Consider the following 25,013-nt stretch of genomic DNA (forward strand, 5'->3'; position numbering starts at 1 on the left):
AACGCTACAATAATAAGGGCAGAACTAATGAGTCTCTGCTGTAGCCTTAAGGCTCTAATTTATTTAGCACAAACGCCATCTGTTGCCCATCAGTGCCTAAATGACACTTTGAAGTTGTCAAATTATTGCGTACTTTGCGAATACTGCGAAGATTGGGACTCTGCTCGACCAAAGTTTCCACGGCAAATTAGTGTTTGTCACTCGCCCCGGGCATGCATGGCGCCAAGTTTTGTTAAACCTTATGACGTTCTGTATGTAGACGAGTCATTCGCCGACCTTAAGGAACTCTAAGTTCCTTAAGGTCGGCGAATGAGTAAGCTATATGCTAAATTCTATTCCTTTCTTTTATGACTATAAAAGTCTGTCTACCTGTCAGCGTAGATTATAAAACAATAAAACTATGTGTGCCGACGCACAGATAATATTTTTATTGTACAGAATTAAGAAAATACAGAATCGTCACTCAGCCATTATTGTATGCAGTTCATTGTTTCCAAAAACAGAGAAGTTATCCCGTGAACGTCTCACTACAACTGCAGAATGTTGCTAGCTCACAAACTCTTCGCATCCTTATTTTATGGTAAACGCTTAGAACATTAAAGGTAAAAAAAATACTGCCAGCTGCTAAATCATTCATTTAGTGACTAACCGCCTATTTGAAAAACACTACTAAAGTGGAGTGGCTTTTGATGCTTCAATATTAGTCGTCCACACGGATACAGTATGTTCTTAACTCTGCGAATTATTTCTACAAAAGCAATTTCTTAATACAATTCGTCAAGCCTCAAAACAAACCAGTTGACTACAAAATTAATATCCGGTAATTACCTTGTTTTAATGCCATCAATATACTGTGCATGCAACGCGTCTACTCTTGTAAAACATCTAAGGTTAAACAGCGTTAAACTGACTATTGAGGATGACGTATCACAAACCGCAACAACTTTTTGCTCCCAATGCTCGTGCGAGGGTAAACCCGTATACGTTTTTAGTAATAATTTAGTAGCATAGTTTTGTTTCTTGTCTCCGCTAAGTTGTTTCAAATATCATACATATATTGTTGAATATGCACACTGCAGACACAGATACATAATCGTCGCCTTCACTATCTGGTTTAGTAACTTAAACTACTACCCATAACTACTACTACTACTTCTACTGAACTGCAATGATTTTGAGTGTTTTACATTCAAAACAAGAGTGGATATATATTTTATAGGCAAACGCGATCTACTTAGGCTCACTATTTATAATCAGTGCTAAAACTCCATGTCACATTATTACCAGAAATACTGGATTCGAGGCTGTCTCTTGAATCCAGTATTTGAGACGTAAAGAATATTGTTAATTATAGAAAGATTATATTATTAATTATAGAAAGACATTACTTAAGGAAAAAATGTTTAGAGAAGAGCAATTGCAGACTTTTTTGCCGGCTTCTTCTCGGAAGAATCTGCCTTCCGATCCGGTGGTAGAGTCACTACAAGCTGACAGACTTGAAGAATTTTACTTTACTTTAATTTTATTTTACTTTCAGTTTTTTTTATTGTTATATTTTAATTGATTTTTACGCACATAACTTAGAAAAGTTAGAGGTGGATTCGAACTCGCCCCCCCGAAAGTAAAGTCGAAGTCCAGCCCACTGTGCTGTCACATTTCCTATAATTCGCGCAAAACCATTCAAATATGCATGGTGAAATGTCGAATGTACCACGCACTCATTGTACATTGTACCGCAATTGTGCATTGAAAAGGCAATCTCCAAAGGCTGCTCTGGCGTTAGAGCAAAACTTGCGTAGATAAAACATTTTAGAAGATGTATGATGTCGTGTAAAATAGTTTAAAGAATTTATAAATTGAACCGTGCAATTTATAAATTTTCCGTAGATTCTAGAAAATTAAGCAAAATGTTTTCATGAATTACAGAGTAGCGAATTCCTCTATGGAGGGTTATGTGAAGGAATGTATGTCAATAAATGCAGTAAGTAGCGTTGAGTTTAGTACAAATGCTGTCTGGGCCCGTCATGGATGTAACGAAGCGCACGTCTCTCTAATAAAATAGAAACTAGCCGCAACTTTGCTCTCATAAAAATTTCAAATGAAAAAGTAGCCCATGTCACTCTCCAGCACTGAATACTGCCATCACCAGTATATTTTTTTAATTTCATATATTTTTTTAATCTTTGTTTGATAAATTTTTAGGTCATCACTACTAACTGTGCTATTTTTGTGAATATATTTATTTACATACCTGAACATTGAGACAACAAAGGGCTGTGTACCACACATGTATTTTAACTACACTCTTGTAAAGTGCAGAGACATGGACCTCCTACGTAAAACAAGAATGCTGCCTAAATACCTTCCATTCACGTTGCTTAAGGAAGATTGTAGGCAGAACACGGAAGGACAGAGTGACAAATGAGGCAGAAAGCAAAGATGCCCAGTCTCTATGCTCTACTAAAGCAAAGACGCATGCGCTAGCTAGGTCATGTCAGTCAGGCTCAAAATAATCACTTATACCACAGCTGGGTGATAAAAAACAAAAAACTTAATAATAATAGAAGAACGAAAAGATATATTCGTCTTAGACTCAAATGAAATTGCGAGCAGTGAGTCTATTTTACTCAAAGTTACGCTTCGATTGCAATCTCACTTAGTCTGAGTGACGATGCGGTATAAGATAGTAGCTACAACTTAGTTAGATCTGTTATAAGTACGGCAGTTTTATTAAACCCGTAACAAAAATCTGTTGGAACTCTACATCACTAATCAGACACGTTTTTTCGGTATAGTCCATAGCATGAAAAAATCACACATAAAAATTTTAAAAGTTTCACTGTCGTGGCTCGAACCCCTGATATCCCACTTATAGGACAGACAGACGCACGTGTGGGAGGCTGACAAGAATAGCGCGATCCAAGCGAAGATTAACGCGGGCAAATCCGCAGCTAGAGCACTTACTTGCGAATGATGGTATATTACACGGTAGAATGGATACACTCACTGATTGATACACTAATTATTGTATTGCAATACAATACGATCAGTAGTATAATATACAATTAACTTAAGTTATTGGTTTGGAAACTCAAAGGAACTGTTGTTTGATCTTATTGCGTGGACACGACTATGAATCATCAGTATATTGTATGGAGTTCGTTCGCAGAACGGTGGCTAGATACTGCTGCATCTGCCGCAGAAAAAAAGGAGCTTCCTCCTCTTCTTCTTCATCTTCTTTCCCTGGGCTTGTCTCCGTACTTGGTCGGCTGGAACCTACTTGGATCTACGTACAAGGGAACCTTCCCTTCCACTATAGATCCACTGATTCCCCGCTGTGTCAATCCAGCCAGCCGAGCTTACTCCAGAAGCTTAGCAGACCGCCCAGGTCGCCAAGACAAAATTCAAAATTCAAAATGTTTTATTCATGTAGACCTTATTATAGGCACTTATAAAGCCTTCATACATTTAGCATGTTACACTAATGTTAGGGATGGAGAAAACTGCATTCGTTAACTTAAAACTAAAGCCGGTAGGGAGGAGGAGGGTTTCAAACACGCCCTGGTCTAAGAAGAGCCCACAACAAACTTAGCCTTTGCTTCAGGGAGTGATGCTGGGGAGCCAAGGTATGCTACACGTTGCGAAAAAGGAGCTATTTAGGATCAAAATATAACTGTATTTTAGGCAATGGAACGGATCGGGTACAAAATCTTGATGGAAAATCTAAATTAACCATTAAATTGGAAACTCTGGGGCATCGTAGAGACGTCAACTTCCATATTGTGTTTTTTTTTTCGCTTCTCGCTTTTCCGATTCTCTGATCGTACCATGATTCAGAATCAATTTCATCCTCACCACCAGATTTTGCCATCACTTTTTCCACGTATATGCAAATTAATGAAGCCTGTTTTTACTATAGGGGATTGAGGGGCAGATAAACAAATCCTTTAAGAGCTAGCAATATATTGGCACTTGATCTGATATGCAGATGTTTATCGTCGGGGATAACACCAGGCTACCCGCCTACATGCTTGCTCGCTATCATCTATTATCATAATTAAACTTAATTTGCTATACTCATCTCCTGAGGATACTCCGGTTTTTATAGAGCATAAGGATTGACGAAATTATAAATGAAACCATACAGATTCTCCTGCTTTTCGCGAATTATAGAAAATTATACTTAGTTTTTATAATATACCCTGGCATTCGGCAAAGTAACGCCTGCTTCTATCCAATCGCTATCATCTATTTATATATTAATAAATAGGAAACCTTTCAGTCCTATTGGATGATATCCTATTGGGTGGAAAGGTGGAAGCCTTTTTGAAGTAAACCAAGCCTTGCGCAACTGGAACCAGTGGCTTGCACTTCATAAATGCACAAAAGCCTTCCCAAAAAATTTACACAGGAGGACGACTCTTCCATTTTACGCCATCTTTCTGGTTGATGCCTGAGAACTAAACTGGAATTATTTGACCTGCCGCAGGTAGAAACGAGGTCGTGGCCTCGCTAAATTCATCACATTTAAGACATTTAGCGTATTGCTCTCTTAACGCCTCAATCAACTAGAACATTGATGTAATTACCAAATGACCACTATACTATATCCACGTCCTAATGGATTGAATCCATATGGTCATGATTCCATAGGACAATGAAATGCTAACAGAGCATGAATTCACTTACTAACTAACTATATAACAGCCGTTAACGTTTAAATGTCAGGATATTAAGATCTCTAATAAGTAGTAGAGATATCGCAATAATTAAACAGTCAATCCGTAAACATCATCCGCAAGTGTCAGTGTAATCGGTGATAGCCCAGGGTAGGACCTCGACTTCCCTTGAGGTCTAAGTAATGTGCGTTTTAAATTATAAAAATATCACTTGGTTCAAAGGTGAAATAAAAGTGGGGAAACCTGCATTTTTGAGAGTTTTACATCATGTTCTCAAAAGTGTGTGGAGTCCACCAATCCGCACTAGGCCAGCGTGATGGACTACGGCCATAGCCGCTTCATTATGGGACTAAAAATAAAAACAGTAAAGATCAGCAAGTAGCAGACGAATTATATCCGATTTAAACGAATGATCAACTCACTTTGCTTTATGAATTCGGTTTTTTAGTCTGCGGTTTATTAAGCCATGCAAAAATGATGTTCAATCATTTCAAATAAATACGAGTAAATGCAATATTTCTTCTTTATTAAATTAAATAAAACTGACTATATTTTGTTCTATGTTCTTATGTCGAGATTGATTGGCTTTAGGTGTGACCTGGACACATTTAATTCTTCCCATCCTGTCAGTTTTTTTAGAACAAGGCATTTGTGCTAAGGCAATAAGAAAATTGAATACTAAAGTTACAAAAAAAACTGTATTGTTTTTAATTTCCATTTTTGTAGATATCAAGCCCTTCTAGAAGTAAAGCAGCGTGGTCAATGAATTCCTGTTTCCTGTAAAAGAAGTCCGAGATTTAAGAACACACAGAACCCTCATTCAACCATTATTGAATGCAGTGCATTGTGTCCAAAAACCGTGAAAACGCCGCCCACGTTAAACTTCGCACCGGCGTAATGTTGCTAGCTCACAAATCCTAATTTCCCCATTTTATGGTAAACGTTTTGAACAGAGGTCAACTAATTGCTGCCCAGTGCTAAATGTAGTGCAGTAACTAACCGCCTTTTCGAAAAACTCTACTAAAGTGGAGTGGTTCATGATGCTACAACATTAGTTGCGTACACGGTATCTGTATTTTCTCAATTCAGTGGAAAACGGACCTCATCGGAGGGTCATTAACAGGCTAAGACTAGGGTTTAAATGCTAATGATATTTTAAATTACCACTTACTACTATTCCATTACCTTTATTTACAAAGTACTTATTTTGTCCTTTTTATCAATAGCCCATAATAGTCCACTGGGACTAAAGGCGACTCTCGATGGAAGGGTTAGGGTTTGAGTACAAGCGGGATTGATGTCGCAGTTAATGGTTGAAGCAGATCTGAGGACGCTTTTGACTGCTCTCTGTTATAATTTTATATGCTAGTTAGGATAGCGCTGTTATTTTTGGTGAAGTTTTTTTAAAAAAAAGCGATTATAGCGCAGCATCAAATATTTGAAGTACGATTATTTTTATTTCACTCAATAGTAACCCCTTCTAAAATGAAACTATCAGTCCTTAGTTATCTCAGAGACTATCTCAAACACTAATAATATGAGAACATAAGAATATTATTTGCCAGGATACCCCGAACGACGTGACTACGTAAAACTTATACCCAGTCACAAAGTGCAAAGGTGCTCTGGCAATATAAAAACTATGACTCGATTTGAGGCAACACGCGCGACTCCATGCCGCGTCGTGATGCCAATGTGTTCACGGTATCAGCCTATTTATATAAGAATTAAAACTGTGTGAGAATATATGTTTGTATACTCTAGGTGATGACTGCTAGTAATACCTGTAGTAAAAAACAGAGTTGCAGTAGAGCTGTGTGTGACAGAGCTCGTCCGGGGAGGTTCTACCACCATGTTTATTTCTGCCGCTAAGCAGCATTGTTGCAATGCTGTGTTCAGATCTGAAGGGCGTGGTTTCTGGTATAGCTATAGCCATATAAGCCAAACCTACCTATCAGGTGGACCATCTCCTTTGCCCGCCAAAACTTACTAAAAAAAATATATAAATATACTGAACTGTCTGAACTTTAAATGCCGTAAATCCGAGGACCTGCCCAGAATTAATATGCACGTGATGCAAAAAACAGCATTCAATTCGGCCTTCACCTCACATCTCCAAACAATTACAACTGATTGGGTTCACGGCTCGTCACAAACGAAAGCAATTAAGTCCATCGGTACACATAAGGCCAAATCCGAAAATTCAAAAAACCAAACGTATTTAATTACGTTTTTAATATCGCCACAAGTGTCGCTATTGACGCGAGGGCGGGATTTGTGTCGGAATAAAAATACAAAGGGGCGGCCATCCAAAGAGAATTTGCATGAGAATTATCGCGGCGGAATTACCCGGCAGCCGGACTTTGTAGCACGTACGAATATTGTGCCCCGGCTATGCCAAGGCGGAAGTATAAAGGATCTTATACTGCACAGTATATTTTAACTAAGCTATGTTCTACTTTAGCAACAGCCGATTTACATCTTGCGCTTAACCCATGCTGAGGTCGGCACCTGGCTTCTTCTTCTCACTTTTATGAGACTTCTTTATCCGCTCTTTTCGCACTCAACTTTCGTCGTGTTTATCCCACAAACATTAGAGAGCCACGCAATCCATCCACTCTTTTCCATTACTCTTCTTTGGTCTTTCGCAACCTTAGGTTTCTCTCATCTGGTATGTTTTACTGGTTTCCTTATTACAGCTGGTGAGCAGGGGCTGATGATGTATCTTGGAGGTGAGTGGTGGAACTTTTCTATGACCTGTAGTAAATCCCTTCGAATTTTGCGTCGTTCGGTTTGTTTTTTCGAGCGTCACTCACATCATCTTCCGATAAAAGTCCCACGTCTGCACTTCCAACATTAAGATCATGTAATAAATACATCGATATGTAAAATCATCAAGCTTTCCCGACTGAACGCCATCGAACGCTTTGGATAGATCACAGAAACACCATTTCTCTCAGGAATTCTAATGAAAATATCTATTTAAATAAATTACTTTCGTGTTTATTCTTTTTATCTCAACGGATTTGGATACTTTTTCGTATTTACGAAAATTTTACCATCTAATTAACGCCATTAAAATGGGTTAAATCTGGACGCCCTAGGATCTCCAGATGCTTTGCAGATGATAGCACACAGTGCTATGGTATAGTACACTTTTAAACATACGTACGTCACGCAATATGGAAGTAGGGTGGAGCTTGTTTTGTAACTACCGGTATTAATATTTTTAGTTCATAAGTAAACATTTTTTACTCTACTATATTAAATAATTGCATACTAGTAAATGGTTTTCAGGTAATGATTTGATTTCTGCTTTTCACACATGGTAGGTTTTTTTTTCTAAAAAGAGAGCGTTCGCAGTTTGTAACTACGTTAAAGTTATCAAACACATTTACTTAGTTCGGCTAAAGCGACTACGCGATACTGTGGCAGCATTTTACCCGACAATTCTGTAGTAATCCGCGACTTGTACATCCGTACATGTTTTTTATTTCCTTTTTAGCTGTCACAGTTTCGTGTCACAGTCGGTATGGGTTAGTTAAGAGTTCACGTTCACTAGGCAGTGTTAGAAAACAAATGACACAAGTTCTGCCCACTTCCTCTTTCTGGTATAATTCTTGTGAATATTCAGGAAAAAATAAAATCTTTATCTATACGAATATTATAAAGTTCAGTTCAATCTCGGACTGGAATGGGAAAAGACTCTTTGTGATATTCCACTTAACAAGGTAGGTTACATAATATAATACCACAAAATTATGAACACCCAGAATCCTAATTCAGCCATTATTGCATGCAGTGCATTGTGGCCAATTACAGAGAAGACTTCCCGAGCACATCTCACTTCACACCCGCGGAATGTTGCTAGCTCACAAACTTTTCCCATTTTCCTCATTTTTTGGCAAACGTTTTGAACGTTAAATGCAAAATAATTACCGTCAACTGCTAAATGAATGAAGTGACTAACCGCCTGTACGAGAAACACTAAAGTGGGGTGGTTTTTGATGCTACAATATTAGTCGTGTACACGGGATTCTGTATGTTTCTAATTCTGTGTATAATACTATAACGAAAAAATGATGCGAAAACGGAAAAAAATATTCCTTCTGATGGGTTGCGTTGCGTTCGCGTGCTCTTATTGATCTTATTTATTGATACGCACGCAAAAAATGTGGATGAAGTAAGAAAATAAAAACACAGACAGAAGCACAAACAACAGGCGGCCTTATCGCTTAGTAGCGATCTCTGCCAGGCAACCTTAGGATAAGGAAAACAAAAGGAAATCAGACTGCAGGTTCTGCATACTAAAAAATAAAATACACACTAATAATGTAAACTATAGTTTTTTGACAGTTTTACTCAAAATATCAAGTGATTTGGACAGCCTTATGTCGATTGAGAGCGCATTCCACGGCTCGATGGCTTGCACTGTAAACGAGTGCTCGTTGAAATTAGTTCTGTGAAAAGGCATACTAAGAGTCAGCGCGCGACCCGATCTCAAATCGGAATCTTATAATTGCTTTGTAATTATTTCACGATGGATATTGCAAAAAACACGTATCAGTATCGTTGTATAACAGTATCGTTATATTACAATTTGTATATACATATATATGTAAGTATAGATGCAGTCAAAGGTGGGACACTCGCTTATAAGATGCCTTTTAACGCGCCTTTGAAGTGCGTATTAAAAAGGAAGAAGCAAAGAGCTTCGTACGTGTCCATTGGATATCACATACTTAAACGTGCAATACCTTGCAATGCAATGCTTCGCTGATCATAGGTAGAAAGCTCAAAGGTGCACTGGAAAACTTGGATATAACTCTTTTGCAATCTCGAGGATACCGAATGGTTCGGTAGTAGGTAATTCGTGGCTTTTAGACTTTACGTCAATAGGTAATATAATTACTGTGCTGCTGTGTATAGCTGCCTAAGCAAACATAACTTGAAACTATTTTATTAGTCCTTCTTGTGAACGACTTATAAATGAGTTGAAGGAGTAATGGCAGTAAAAAGTACCCTTATGGTGTGACTTTACCTGACCGTACATCTATATTACTACCGTACATCTGTAATGCACCCAAGTATTTTGCTTACTACTGAAGGCTTAGTCATGAAACTGTCAATATATATTGGCCCAGTATTATCTCAAAAAAAAATCTGTCACTGAACAACTAATTTAACAAAAATCAATCAGAGAAAATCCTTTCTTTTATTTTTAAGAGCTTCTAAGGCGTTCTATACTGTGAAATGTAAAAATTAACTCTTGTACTTTCTCTTGATATTACTATCCTTCGCTTCCTCACATTTCTAGAGCCTTGCAAATAAACGCAAAGGGTTTTCAGTGTTTTTATTGCTCTAAAATTTTACAGGTGCTGTCAGTTTGTTGCCAGTTGCCTACTGTTAGTTATGTGTAAAGGTTCAAACTTTTTTGTTAAAATTTTAGTAGAAAGGCGGACTTACTCTGGTATGTTACAAACGACTGTGCGACTGGCTGACTGGTTGTTACCCACCGTTTCTGTGGTAATCCGTGACTGCACTTTTGTGCCGGTGTAATCTGAAATCGATAAGTGCTCTCCGTGGTGCGGTTTCCTCTACATGCGCTCTTTAGCAAACGTGTTTGTTCATTTCTATGGACATTGGCTTTATCTGGCCTCACATTAAAGGATTGTTTTGTATGAAACCCATGTTTTAAATACCTTTCAAATATTGTTAATGCGAAAATATGTACGCTCGCTAAACTGTTTCTTACGCGTTAAGCTGAGTCTCCCAAAGTTCAACAAAAATATAAATTGCATTCTGGCTACTTTGTATAGCCGAAAAGCTTCACAGAATTGACCACGAGATATTTAAAGATATGTAAGATTATTACCTTTATGAACGCCAGTTTGACATGCATATAATGACAGCATAACACTTAACATATGTGTAAATATGTTACATGGGTAACGGAGAACACTTTAACCTCTTTTAATATCTTCAGTATGCATTGTGGTTTATTAGTGCCCGACCAAAACTAGTTATTAGAGTTTATATTAGAAATTATTATAGTGTACCGTTGAAAAAATAAGCTGAACATTATAATATTATGTCATAATCAGTATTTATTTAAGGATTTAGTATTTCAGTAGCGAAATAAACATACCTGATTCGAAATATTATATTCACTCGCAATTTCACATCAAACAAACTAACGCAAACAAAACAAGCAAAGCAAGTCATGACACGACTCACAACTGTGCCCGCGGAAGCGGCAGAATTAGACATCGTCACTCGTAGGTAAGTGCAACGAAAATATTTGATTCCCGCGCAAACGCCTCTGAAATTAGTTTCGGTTTAGACCATAATTTGGTTAAATTCCGATTTTTACCGACACTAGACCGAAAACTAAATTTTAGTTCGGACACTACATTAAATATACAATACATATTAGTTTATTTTTAAAATTATGATTTTTTATTTCTTTTGTTTCTATTATTTGGTTTTATTTCTAAATTATTAAATAATAATAAACGCTCTAAATTTCTCTCTCTTATGAAAAAGGAGTTCAATTATAAAGGCCAAGAAGATAGGGCAACCGACCCGATTTTGATTAGAACTATCTAATCAAAATCGGTTTTCGCCCCTGATTTTGTACACATAGACACGCACAACGGTTATAGTGAATACGCTCCAATATCCTTGCAAATATTGAAATAAGTTTGTCATAAATATGTATGAGAAAGAAGTATGTACGAAGGGGGAAAATACAAAAGTTTACACATCAAACTAACGTCGGAGGAAACTATGTTTACAGGAATATCTCGTCATTGAGTCAACATTCACTGTGGCTGTGTGGTGTTGATATAATAAAACTATAGATTGAAGATTGAAGAATGGGGGTCAAAATTTCGATCCGTGGCACTTGGCAATCGTATTTAATAACTGCTATAGTCATCATCACTTACCACTGGTACTGAAGTAAATGGCTTACTCGTGGAAAAACAATAAAATAAAAAAACAATCTTAGTAAACAATTTTTGGTTCTGATGTAGGGGCAAAAATTGTTCGTTTAGGATCTTCCAAGTATCAGTCCGGAGTTAGGAAATTGGTGCCGCTTAACCCCGTAGTTCGAAGCACGGTAAGCAGAGGCATAGTAACGGTTTATGAGAGCTTGTCTGGCGCCAAGCAGCTTTGCTGTATTCCTGACTTTGAGGCGTGGTTGCAGGTTTAATTACAAAAATTAAACATTAAGCTTAACATCCACGCCTCAGGTTAAGAGACACAGAGCGGCACTTTGTAGAAAATATTCTTTGGGTAAGGAGGATCAATAAAACCCTTTAATTCCTATTATTTTTCGTCACCACGACACACACCCGTTTTTGATGCCCGCGCTGACCCGAACCACTTTTCATTTACTTTTTATAATCAAAATAAATAAAGCTGGATTGCTTTTTATATTAAAACGCAATAGATACACAGAAAAAAGTGTTTTTTTGTTTATTAGCGATGGTTTTCGTAACATTAGGTATTCCATCTTTATCCGTTAATCATTCATATAAAATATGCCTTTGGCATAATTTTGTGAAGCGCAAAACAATGCGTACTTTTGTTCATTACAATATCATGTTTGCTATACTATAGTTGTTTATGGTCTTCGTTTCTTTAGAAATGTACATCTATGGTTTTTCTATATCAGTGCCCATATTCCTAAAAATTACACCTATTTTACCGTTGTTTGTAACGAGAAAACTTTATGGCCAAATATGGAATACTTAACGTGTTTGAAAAGAAATAACTGAGAATGCAGCTCTCGCATAAAAGGTAACGATAAGAGCTTACTTTTATGTTTCTATTTTACAGTTAAATGTGTAAGTAAAATTAGCATTCGCTGCGGATTTTTTAACTGAATATGATTAAAAATAATTACTAAAATTGCAGGGGCAATATGGGAATTTATAATTTCGGATTTTTTTTCTTATCTGGTATGATTAGGCTCTAAGGTCGTGACCGTAACGACAAAGTCGTGCTGGTAGCCCGCTAGACTGCATCATCACTTACTACGAAGTGAGACTGCTGTCAAGCTGCTGAAAGCCCTTGGCTTACTTGTATTTGAATATAATATTTAAAAAAAAATATATTTACCTAGAAACTGATTTCTGAAACCTTTAATTACTTAAAACGCACATAACTTAGAAAAGTTAGAGGTGCGTCGGATTCGAACTCGGACAGAACAGCGAGATAGCGCGAGTGGTGGCATCCTTATGTGATTGATATTCCATCAACATGCACGAAACGTTTTTTATCCACGTAACTGATACGTACCGCTAATATGTGAAACGCCCTCGCGGCAACTGTGTTTCCTGCCACATATAATTTGAGTACCTTTAAAGCAAGAGTGAATAGACTTTTTCTAGGCAAGCGTGCTCCAACCTAGACCACATCATTGCTTTCTAACGGGCATGATTGTCGTCAAGCGCTGGCCTATCGTTAATAAAAACTACGACTACGACTCCGACTATGACAGCTTAGACCTGTATACACAGTCTTAAACTGAGAAGTAACTGATACATGAATTATTTCAAAATAGAGTGTGCGTTTATTGCACACTATTTTGACAAATGAAATTCAAAATTCATTTATTTCAAGTATACCTACTTTATAAACTGCTCTTTTCCAACATCAACATTTACAATCATTTTTCTATCTTGCGGGATATGAGAGCGAAGGTGGCTGCTTCCAATCTATCTTGTCATTAAGAAATTCATCAAATGAATAGTATCAGATGTGTTTTTACACACTTCTTAAAACTATGCATCGGTAGGTCAAAAATACCTTAGGAATCATGTTGTAAAAGCGTATATGTAATGAGTAGGTAGTACCTAATATAGTCGGATCATCAATTCACTAGAGTAAATTAACGTTTACGGAGTTTTCAGATTTAAATGGAAAGATATATAATAAGAGTGTTGTGACAAAAAGAGTCACGACAATCAAATATCAAGAAATAAATAATTACAACATATTTTTTCAATAACTCTACCTATTGCGATTAGTTATAATAAATATGTGCCTATAATTAATATTTAGAATTATTTTTATTAATATTAGGAATGTTCCCATTAGCTTTTTGCAAGTGGGTTAAATTACTACTGAGCTGGATACCAGCTTAGATATGTAGCCCGCTAACCTGGCAATCCATCATAGCAACTAAAACTACAATAATTTAAACCAAGGTTTAAAAAAAATTGCCGAAAGTAGTATTAAAATAAATGTGACAGCATTAATTTTGAAAGTCATTTAGCAACTGTCAGTTGCACTAAGGTGAATTAAAAATCCGACTTAAGTTATCTAAACCCCCGAAGCCAGCAAAACATTAAACTGTCTCGAAGATACCCAACATTTATAAGCGCTAACAGCTTGGTCTGGTATCCAAGGTAGTCGCCCGCGTGTCGACGTGATCCGCCTATCAAACCCGTCCCTACGGTCAGAGCTGTTATTTGCTTTTTTTTATTGCCGCATCCATATTTCAGCAGGAATACCCACAACAATATTTGGGAGCACTTCCCACTAATGCGTGCGTGGCAGGAAAGATGATTTGGTCCCTCTGATCAATATTCCTAGCAAAACTTAGAAAACACAAGTGAATTGTTAATAGAAAGCGGACGTGGTTCCCGGCCGGGCACGCATTCAAGACCCTGTTTACGAGTATCTAGCGGTTGTAAATTTCGGCGCACAATCGAAATTGAAAGTGATGTCAAAGTCAAAGTCAAATTCAAAAAATATCTATATTCAAGTAGGCCTATAGGTGGCACTTTTGATGCGTACATAAGAATTACACGGTAGTGAGATGATGGCGATAACCACATTCGTAAACTTAAAACTAATGCTACGAGGGTTCGAAACGCGTCCTGGTCTAAGAAGAAGCCCACAACAAACTTAGCCGGGTGTTTTTTTTTATTTTTGTAATCACCATCTCACAATGTCATTTAAAATTATTAGAAGAGTAACCTGGTTAGAGCAATAATTCACACCTAAGCTTTTTTATCGATTACGTAGTCCTATATACTATAATAGGACTTTTCTTTAAGCTTACGTTTAATTTTTGTCTTGAGGTACACTACTCCTTCGATCTGCAAGACTTGCATTTGGTTAAGATAGTTGGCATTAGAAATAGTTTATTTCATCATATCAACCCATTACCGACACACTACAGGGCACGGGTCTCGTCCCGCAATAAAAAGGATTTAGTACGTAATCCAACACGTTGGCCCAGTGCGGATCCGTAGACTCCAAGCGCCTTTGAGAACATTATGGAGAACTCTCCGGCATGCAGGTTATGCTCACGAAGTTTTCCTTCACCGTTGAAGCAAGTGATATTTTGATTACTTAAAACGCACATAACTTTGTAAAGTTAGAGGTGCGTGTTAGGATTCGAACTCGGCCGCCCGAGCTCACATTGGGCTATCGTATAAATCAAAATGAACGCTTCATAAGTGCCAGTAATAAGGTCTACATGAATAAAATATTTTTGAATATTAATTTTAATTATAATTCAAGTGATATTTTGATTTAAGTTAAGTTAAGATTTGCGTGCCTTTAAATAGGCCAATTATTGTTCTGTATATTTTTTTGTAACATCTATAATTTTAAATGTTTTCTTCAAATAAATGATTATGATTATGATTGCTAAAACGCACATAACTTAGAAAAGTTAGTGTTGCCTGCCGGGATTCGAACTAGCCCCTTCGAAAGTGAAGTTAAAGTCCTACCTACTGGACCATTGCCGCTTCTACTAGGCTATCACCGCTTCTAATTAAATCAATATCAATTTCCGAATGTAAGGCGATAACTAATACACTGAGCAAATGAGAACCGTATTTACACTCAGTCTACCGTGCAAGTACTGTATAATAGAGGTGAGGGATCAATCTGAATAGTGAGGAACAGTATACACGGTTACAAGCCCATGTTGTTCAAGTCAATTTGCATAACTCCAACCTAGTTCAAGCAGGATTCCACACAATAAACATCATTCATCCAATAGACATGAATCAAAATGAATTATATTTATTTATTTATTAGCTTTTCCAGGGAAAAAAGTAGTACATACACATAAGAGCAATGCCGTATATTTATATCACATAAACCAATGAAGTTTCCATTTACTTTAAAAAAAAAAGTTAAGTACATATAAACCACATTAATTAAAATTTTAATTTAAGAATTAATATATGCCTTGCTTTCACGGTGAAGGAAAATAAAAACTCGGAATCTCGTGAGGAAATCCGTTTGAACTAGATTGGATTTATAGAAATTGACTTGCACAAAATTGGCTTGTAACCGTGTATCGATAGGCGTCTAATAAACGGGTGTAAAAGTTTGTCTAGTAGGTACGTCTCTGTTGGCCGAAGCCTTCCACCAGACCAGACCAGACCAGAGATTTATAAAATTCTGAAATGCCCACGGGGATCGAATTTGGCACCACAGACTTATGAACCACAGCACTCCGCACTGCGCCAGGGCGGTCGCCAAAAGTCGTACGGTTAAAGGATGAAATATGAGATAAAAGTTTTCATGAAAGTTACAAATTTTTCGAGCTCATACATAAACCTAATAATAAATAAATAAATATATTACGACAATACACACATCGCCATCTAGTCCCAAAGTAAGCGTAGCTTGTGTTATGGGTACTAAGATGACTGATGAATATTTATATGAATAATATACATAAATACTTAGAATAAACATATACCCAGACACTGAAAAACATTGACATGAGACTACTAAAGAGTTAATTATGTTTCTGCAAACGCACTAGTTAAATATGAAAATACCAGTTAAAAATAAGGTAGGTAAGGTAGGTAACTTGACAACGTACCTAACGTTGTCAAGTTACTTTCCGCTCAGTATTTTTAAACTGATTACATTTTGTGTATTTTTATTCTCCAAATATTACCGCTAAAAACACTGCAAAACTCACTTTTTTCATCTGACTTCCCAGTGCAAAGCTATCAACTTCGTTGCATTTGGGTACATTTAAATATCCGTTATAGCGCGAATATCCGTTGCGATATTAGTAATAGTTTCGGATTATTCTAACAAGAGTGGTTGAGCATACTAATGTGATGACACGAGGGCCACTAACTTAAATATCCTCTATAACAAGACAGGTAAAGACGAAAATTCTGTGACAACAATTTCCGTCGTTTGTAGACCACCATATGTGTGTCTGATACTTGCCGCAGAATTGTATTATGTATAATAAAGAAATATTATTCTGATCGTGATTTATTCAGGAGCAGAGTTTCAAATGTAGTACGGATTTTGCAGGCAATCGATTATTTATTTTAGTAAAATTTAATCTCATTAACACGGTGCTCTCGTAAAAGACTAATTGTAGCTTTATACCGTTTTATGCGAAAAACCCTACAAAGCTAGAAAGTATGTATTAGAACAAGCTAATATAATATAACATATAGATTATAACAAAGCTTGATATAATCTGCGAAAATTAAGCAAATCTGCACGGTGCAATTTATAACTTATTAAATGTTTATATCCCGAACCGCTACTAAACAAACAAAACTTTCTAAGCACGTTCCCTCCGACGAACGAACGACGCACTAATATAATAAAAAAAATGAAGTTCAAATTGAGTTTCATTACTGTGTGTTAAAATGAAAAATATCTTTGGATTACTACGAATCTCAGCATTGTTGCGGAGCACGCGTTTAATATTGTCACAAGCAAACCTTATTTCTATGGAATTTATAATCACTCTTGAGTACGTATATCAACAAATGCATGACATACCTACCAAATACACATAAACAACAAAGTAAAGCTCTCTAACAGTCCTCAAATATACAAAAAAACAACAAAAATCCAGTACTTTCTCTTTGCTTACAATTCCCGTGGTGAGAAGGTTCTAGACCAAAACAGGTATAAGCCGGCGCAAGTCGCTAATATCAGTATGACAGAGTCAAAGTCAAAGTCAAAAGTATCTTTATTCAAGTAGGCCTATAGGTGGCACTTTTGATGCTTACCTTACATGAGAATAACACGGTAGTGAGATGATGGCGATAACAATATTCGTAAACTTAAAACTAAAGCTACGAGGGTTCCAAACGTGTTCTGGTCTAAGAAGAAGCCCTCAACAAACATAGCCGGGTGTGTTTTTTTTTGTTATCACTATCTCACATTGTGACTTTTTTGGAATAGGGGGATTTATTTGGACTAAGCAAAGTAACACTCAAATAAAACAAGTGATCAACTGTGATACCTAATGACCTCAGCTACCATTCTGGATAATTTACCTGCGATTGGATTGTTTTCAGAAACGTTTGGCTAAAAGATAATTAAAGTTTTACTAGTGTCATCAGATGTTTCAATCCTAAAGTCTGGCATTCCTAATAGTATTTCCTATATAGGCTGGAGTCTGAACTTCTGAGACCTCCTGAATTTAAAAGTAAATTCACTCCACAAACTTTTTGTTTTTAATATACAAAAATTATAACTATCCCACCAGCATTGGAGCAATGGAAATGGTTAAACCTCAACTCCTTTTCTTAGAAATAAGGGGACTGTGCCCTTCAGAGTAGGACTTCAATAGGTCAAGAAAGGCTATTATACAACCCTAAAATAGAATCTTTTTAAAATCCTTTTGTGTCACATAAAGATACGGTGGCAAACGAATGAGGTCAATTACGGAACTAAAATCCAGGAGCCTTCTATGGTTCACAAAATAAGGGGTACCGTTGATTAAGTTGTAAACTATCGTAAAGACGTGGTCTCACGAACAGCGGGTATTATGGTGAATTGGAAATCTCATAATGCTCTCAATTAAATCCAGAGACCAAATCTTAATATATATAAATCTCCTGTCACGATGTTTGTCCGCGATGGACTCCTAAACTACTTAACCGATTTTGAATTAAATGGGCACACCGTGAGCAGTCTGGTCTAACTTAAGAGATAGGATAGCTTAGATCTTTAATTATAGTCGCAATTTTATTTTATTGCAAATTATTTGTCTATAATTAATTGACAGTCACATGTTATATATATATAGATACTACTATAATCATTTAAGGCTTAGCGTTACTGAATACTTTAAAAACAAAATCAAACGCAGACGAAGTCGCGGGCAACAGCTAGTTGTTTATAAAGTACGTTACAGCTCTCAACAGCTCTGAAACTACCGAACCGATGAACGTCGGTCGATATCGATTCGGTTTCTTTGCCGATTTATAGCCTTAAACATTCAACTGTTGCACTGAGGGCCTCTTCCAACGGAAGGGTTTGGCCATAATCTAACCGCTTATTATACGCGTTGGTGATCGCGTATACTCTTCTCGTTCTACGTTATATACTCTTAGTAGCCTCGTACGATACCCGCGGGAAGAGTATGGGTGGGAAAAAGTGTATTCTAATCTGCCATCGTCACATCGCAACTTATAAAGTTAAAAAAAAATTTGATCTATCACGCTTGCAATGACACCACAACCCATTATCTCTAGATCAGCGTCAGGATTATTTAAACAACAGAGCAGGGACTTCATAAAACGGCTATTCAAAACCTACGACGTGATTGCGAGACTTTTTGAAAAGTATAACATCAGTCGTGCTCATAGTTCGAGAAAAAGATAATAATAAAAAGATAACATATACAAATAATATATAAATATACTACGACAATACTCACATTTCCATCTAGCCTCAAAGTAAGCGTAGCTTGTGCTATGGGTACTAAGACGAGTGATGAATATTTTTATGAATAATATACATATAAACACCCAGACTCTGAAAAACCTTTATGTTTATTCACACATTTTCCAGTTGTGGGAATCGAACCCACGGCCTTGAAGTCAGAAAGGTCGCTGCGCCAATCAGCCGTCATAAATATATGTTTGTTGGTTCAGATTTTGAAACCCACTTTTTATGTCGGCTTTCACAACCGATATTAAACAGATTCTACCTATTATGAAATTACTTTAACTACCCTCGTAAAACTCCTACGATCAACTTCAGAATAATTTTTTTGCGTTGCAAAATTTGTATTTCACAACTTTTCAAACTTTCTACAGAACTAAATTGACATTTATTTGTTTGGCAATAACTTGACTTAATAACTTTTGCTTATGACCAAATCACTTTCGTGAATTTGTTTCGCAATGTAAAATACTTTTGCTACCGATGTTTTGGTGTTTCTTAAATATAATAATGACTATTGTTAGTCAAAGCACGTCTGAATATGAAAATAAAGCTTAATTTGCTATACTACGCCAAAAGCAGGAGAATCTGTAATGTTGTAATTTATAATTTCTTCAATCCTTATACTCCACACCAAACAGATCTTCTGAATAAATAAACTTGTACAATATTTATATGTACAATATTTAACACATTCAGTTGTATAACAAGTGACCATGATATTCAGAAAAAGGATTGTATGGTTAGATGAAACCACGGTACAAGGGAAAACTTTTTTTCACATTATAGACATTTAAACAAATATTTTTGGAATATTTTTTTTGCGTTGCAAAATTTGTATTTCACAACTCTTCAAACTTTCTACAGAACTAAATTGACATTTATTTGTTTGGCAATAACTTGACTTAATAACTTTTGCTTATGACCAAATCACTTTCGTGAATTTGTTTTGCAATGTAAAATACTTTTGCTACCGATGTTTTGGTTTTTCTTTAATATTTTTTGCTACATTTGCCACCTTGCCTACACTCAACCTGAGAGATAAATTCAAATTCAAAACTTCTTTATTCATGTAGGCCTATCACAGGCACTTATGAAGCGTTCATACATATTCTTTTACATAATTGTAACGGGATGGTGATAACTTCGTTCGCCAACTTAAATCTAAAGCTACGAGGGTTCCAAACGCGCCCTGGTCTAAGAAGAGCACACAACAAACTTAGCCGGGTAAATTTATTTTTTTGTTATCATCATCTTCCAGTAAATTTAAATTAAGCTATGAAGCTAGAGCAATTCACACCCAAGCTTTTTTATCGTTTAAATAATCCTTAATATTAAAATAGGATTTTTCTGTAAGCTTACGTTTTATATAAACTTTGATCTTAGATAGGTGCTATGCATCATGTACCGGCGACCACGGCCTTCAAACCGAAGAATAACAATGCTACTTGGCGACGGAAATAATCATGGCGCTAGTAGTTTCGGACGAGGTCTGTCACAAAAAGCTTAACTACCGCTACACTACCTACTTACATCATCATCATCATATCAACCCAATACCAGCCACGGGCACGAGTATTCTTCCATAGTAAGATCGGGTTAAGGCCGTAGTCCACCACGCTGGCCCAGTGCTGGTTGGTGGTCTCCACACACCTTTGGGAGCATTAGGGATAACTCTTAGGCAGTGGCGTGCATAGAGGGTATGCACAGGGTATGCAGATGATATAAAATGAAGAAAATCCTCAGTAGGAGCTATAAATACTTAATGGTAGGCTTTCCATAACTCTTACAATGCATATCCTTAAGTTTTTTATAACTCTTATTGGAGATTTTCTTCATTTTATATCATCTGCATACCCTGTGCATACCCTCTATGCGCGCCACTGCTCTTAGGTATGCAGGTTTGCTCACGATGTTCACCGTTGAAGGAAGTGATACTACCACTTACTATTATGAATTTGTTCGTTGTTTAATTGCTTAAATGGTCTGAAATGGTAACTAATTGTATCTGTCCCGCTAATAAAACTTATTCGAAGATAATTAAATGATAATTGTTTTTGTTACAGCTTGCCGGAAACTTAACACAGGAATGCTGTTTTTGGTTGGCGCAATAACCCCGGATGCGTTCTCAAAACTGCAGTGGTTTACAAACAATTTCAACGTGCCATTTCTTCTGCCCCAGTTCCCCGGCCATGTAAGTATATTCCAGCTAAATGTTTTTTGTTTAGATTGTAAGGAAAGAACTAGAATCCCCATTTAGTGATTATTGGAATATTGATATTTTTATATTGTTACTAGCTGTTACCCGCGACTTCGTCTGCGTAGAACTACTACTTCGTGTAAATTTGGTTGGACTGAATAGGCTCTGAAACTATAATGAAACGATTATAATGAAGCCGGCACATTGAATTATTGAGATTAACATAGGTAGACTTTTCCTGACCCTGATCCCTGACTTAACTTAGTTTAATACGTTTTTGTATACGACATTTTTTGTTTTTCCTTCTTTGGTCAAAACATGAAGGTTTTGTGGACTCGATACTCGTGAGCACGCCACATACAGTTGCCCATGGGAGAAACAGTTTTTTTCTAAATGAACACCAGCTACTTTGAGTGTCTGTCCTTGAGCTTTGTTTATCGTCATAGCGAATGCTGCTTTCAGGGGAAATTGTACTCTTTTGAATTGGAATGGCAAATCGGTAGGGATTATTGGAATACGGGGAATTAACACTTCTTCTCCCTTTGCTGTTCCTGTCATAATTATTGCTCTCACAATATTGTGTCCCAGGTGTGTAATTTGTAGACGTGTGCCATTACACATTCTTGGTGCGTCAAGATTTCGCATCAACAGGACCGGGACACCTACTTTTAGCCTCAACTTATGGGAAGGCACCCCCGATAATTCTAAGGAGTTAAGAAATTCTACAGGGAACGATGTCACTTGCTCAGTGTCCATGACATTGTCTACGGACAGATACTCAACAAAATCACCTTCCACATCTGACATGATTTGTTCGTTGATCTGCCCCACTACTTCGTTTGTCGGTGCTAAAATTGCCCTTTCGCACAGCCATTGTCTGTTCTTCATATTGGTTGCAAGATCGGGATAGACGTTGTTCTTTAAGTCATCCATGTTACAGACAACATTACAAAATTCACGATTCAATGTAATCATTCCGTCACTATTTGTTTCCATACGGTCTTCTCCGATTTTCAGAAGAGCATCCGCATATTGCACCAATTGTGTATCACTGTGCAGTTGTACTCGCATATTTGTAGTCAGACAAAATTTTTTTACATGCACCCATAATGGAGACGCTTTTAAACATGCATTTATTTCATCTGCCGGCGTGCCTCTAGTAATTACCGGCAGAGTCTGTCTAAAATCGCCAGCTAAAAGTACCACCATACCACCCATGATACTTTGGTTACTCTTAATATCTTTTATGGTCCGATCTAGTGCTTCTATCGCTCTTTTGTGGGACATGGTACATTCATCCCAAACCAACAGCTTACATTGCTGTAACATTCGTCCACGGTCACTATTTTTAGTAATGTTACAAACTGGCATTTCCTCATGAGCTAAGTTCAATGGCAGTTTAAGTACTGAATGTGCCGTTCGGCCACCATTAAGTAACGTAGCTGCTATTCCAGAAGAAGCTACAGCAACAGCAACTCCTTTATCTTTACGAATTTGGGCTAAAAGTAAATTTAAAAGAAATGTTTTACCCGTGCCTCCTGGCGCATCCAAAAAGAATAAACCACCTTCGCCACTTTCGATTTTTTGCACAACATTCTCAAAAACTAATCTTTGTTCTGGGTTTAGACGCGGAACAGACTCAGTTATTTGTTGTTGTAAAGAAGCAGCATCGTAACTCAATTCTCTTATTATATCACTGCAAACTTCCCCAGTTCTTTGCGGCCTGCTCAACCCAAAATCTGACAAATCTTTCCCAGTTATAGTTATGACTTGGTCTTCTATCTTTGTTAGGGCTTCATTAAAAATGAAATCATTGTATGTAACGTTTGGACTATGATGTTGTACTCTGTGTAAAATATCGTCGGCCATTTGAATTTTGTACCTTTCCCACAGTTGTTGAGGGTTTGAAAGCCCACATGTCGCTATTAGTATAGCAAAAAGCATTCTCACCTTGGCCGCTGATCTACATTGTGCAGCCTCTTCCAGTGTTATATTCCAATGATTGTCATCCTCCAATAATCCTCTTGCCTCACATGCCTCTCGAAATGTTGAAAATTCTTGATTGTTGTATTTTTTGAGATCATTGAAAGAGGTTGGCCCACGCACATGGTGTAGAAGCATCCTTAAACAAAAACATTCCATGTTAGTAACATGGACTGTTTTTGTGTAAACCCGTCCTAAGGCATCTCCAGATTTGACACCAGGCCAGTTCTGAACCGAAGTTCCTTGAATTCGGCGTTTCCAAGTTTTTCTGGTTGCGTCCCATGTGTAATATCTCGGTACCTCAGCATACATAAGAGTTCTTGCAAACTCATCTCTTATGCAAAGTTCAAAAAAAGCTGTAAGGGTGGTTTTTGGTCGAGTAGATAGTCGCTCGTGGAAATTATCTTCTGTAAAATAAACTCGTTCACCGTTCTCTAAGTGTACACTTAGATGTGTAACGGTGGGGTGCCTTTCGTGCAACGGGAACCCTAATAACCGCCACACGGCTTCGTTGCTGCTAACATAACGACCAGATTGATATGTATGTACTTCATTTACGCGATTTGCAAGCTCTGTGCTCCTAAAATTGAAAATAGCTTGGTCACTGCCTTTGTTAATATATTTGCAGATATATTTGATAGCGCGCACTGAACTGCAAGCCTCAACATTTATATGGGCGTTAAATATTTTTAATAGAATAGCGGAATAAGGGACCACCCAACTATTATCAATAGTGACGTAACTCCCATTTCGTAGTTTCACAGATGCCGTTCGACCTCCGTCTGCTGGTGCTCTTCTACGATAGAGTGGGTATCCGTTTTCACTGTGGACAGTGTCTTTGTGTAATTTGCGAGGAAATTTCTTTGTGCATTTTCCATCTTTCATGCAAGGGCACTGAGGATTTTCAGGTCCACATGGACCATGAATCATGTTTTTAACTATAATATCATGAAGTGTCTTGTCAGTGCTTGGATCGGGTATTTCTGCGCTGATAATATTATCAATTTGATCGGGTCTCAACTTGTCTTTTAACCACAATAATATGTGGACATGTGGTAGGCCACGCTTCTGCCACTCTATGGAATACATAAAGCAGATCACTTCTCCAAATATTCTGCCTTTGGAAATAACAGACATAAGTTTTTTAACTTTCAACCTAAAAACTCTTGCGACTACATCATGCCTATCAATCGCGCTTTGACCCGGCATTAATTCATTTACTATTTCCGGCCATGCTGGGTTGCAAGTAAACGTAACGAATAAGTCAGGGCGACCATATGTACGTACATAAGCAAACGCATCCTGAGTATATTCGTGTAAGTACCTCGGACTATTTACAAATGAAGACGGTAAAATTATCATTCTACCAATATCATTTGGATTTAGATTAGCGTCATTCGCTACTGCGTCTTGAAGGTGGATATAATTTTCTGCTCTTAATTTAGTTTGAT

The 25,013-nt window shown here is 37.1% G+C and overlaps 1 protein-coding gene across 1 annotated transcript; it reads right to left on the bottom strand.

Annotated features, from left to right (window-relative positions):
- Positions 1-22,103: 22,103 nt before the first annotated feature.
- LOC120636361 lies at positions 22,104-24,492 on the bottom strand. Its single transcript, XM_039907811.1, has 2 exons — positions 22,246-24,492; positions 22,104-22,130 (listed from the first exon to the last, which is right to left on the bottom strand). The coding sequence occupies exons 1-2, from the start codon at positions 24,490-24,492 to the stop codon at positions 22,104-22,106; spliced, it is 2,274 nt and encodes a 757-aa protein (XP_039763745.1).
- Positions 24,493-25,013: the final 521 nt, after the last annotated feature.

Source organism: Pararge aegeria, chromosome Z (assembly GCF_905163445.1).
Source record: "Pararge aegeria chromosome Z, ilParAegt1.1, whole genome shotgun sequence".
NCBI lineage: Eukaryota > Metazoa > Arthropoda > Insecta > Lepidoptera > Nymphalidae > Pararge > Pararge aegeria.

What these genes read in the sequence shown, in the direction of transcription:
- LOC120636361 (XM_039907811.1), bottom strand. Translation starts at nt 24,492, where the DNA reads ATGATTCATGGTCCATGTGGACCTGAAAATCCTCAGTGCCCTTGCATG. An exon ending in CCCATAAGTTGAGGCTAAAA is followed by an intron (nt 22,131 to 22,245) that starts GTAGGTGTCCCG and finishes TAATTATGACAG; the next exon opens with GAACAGCAAAGGGAGAAGAA.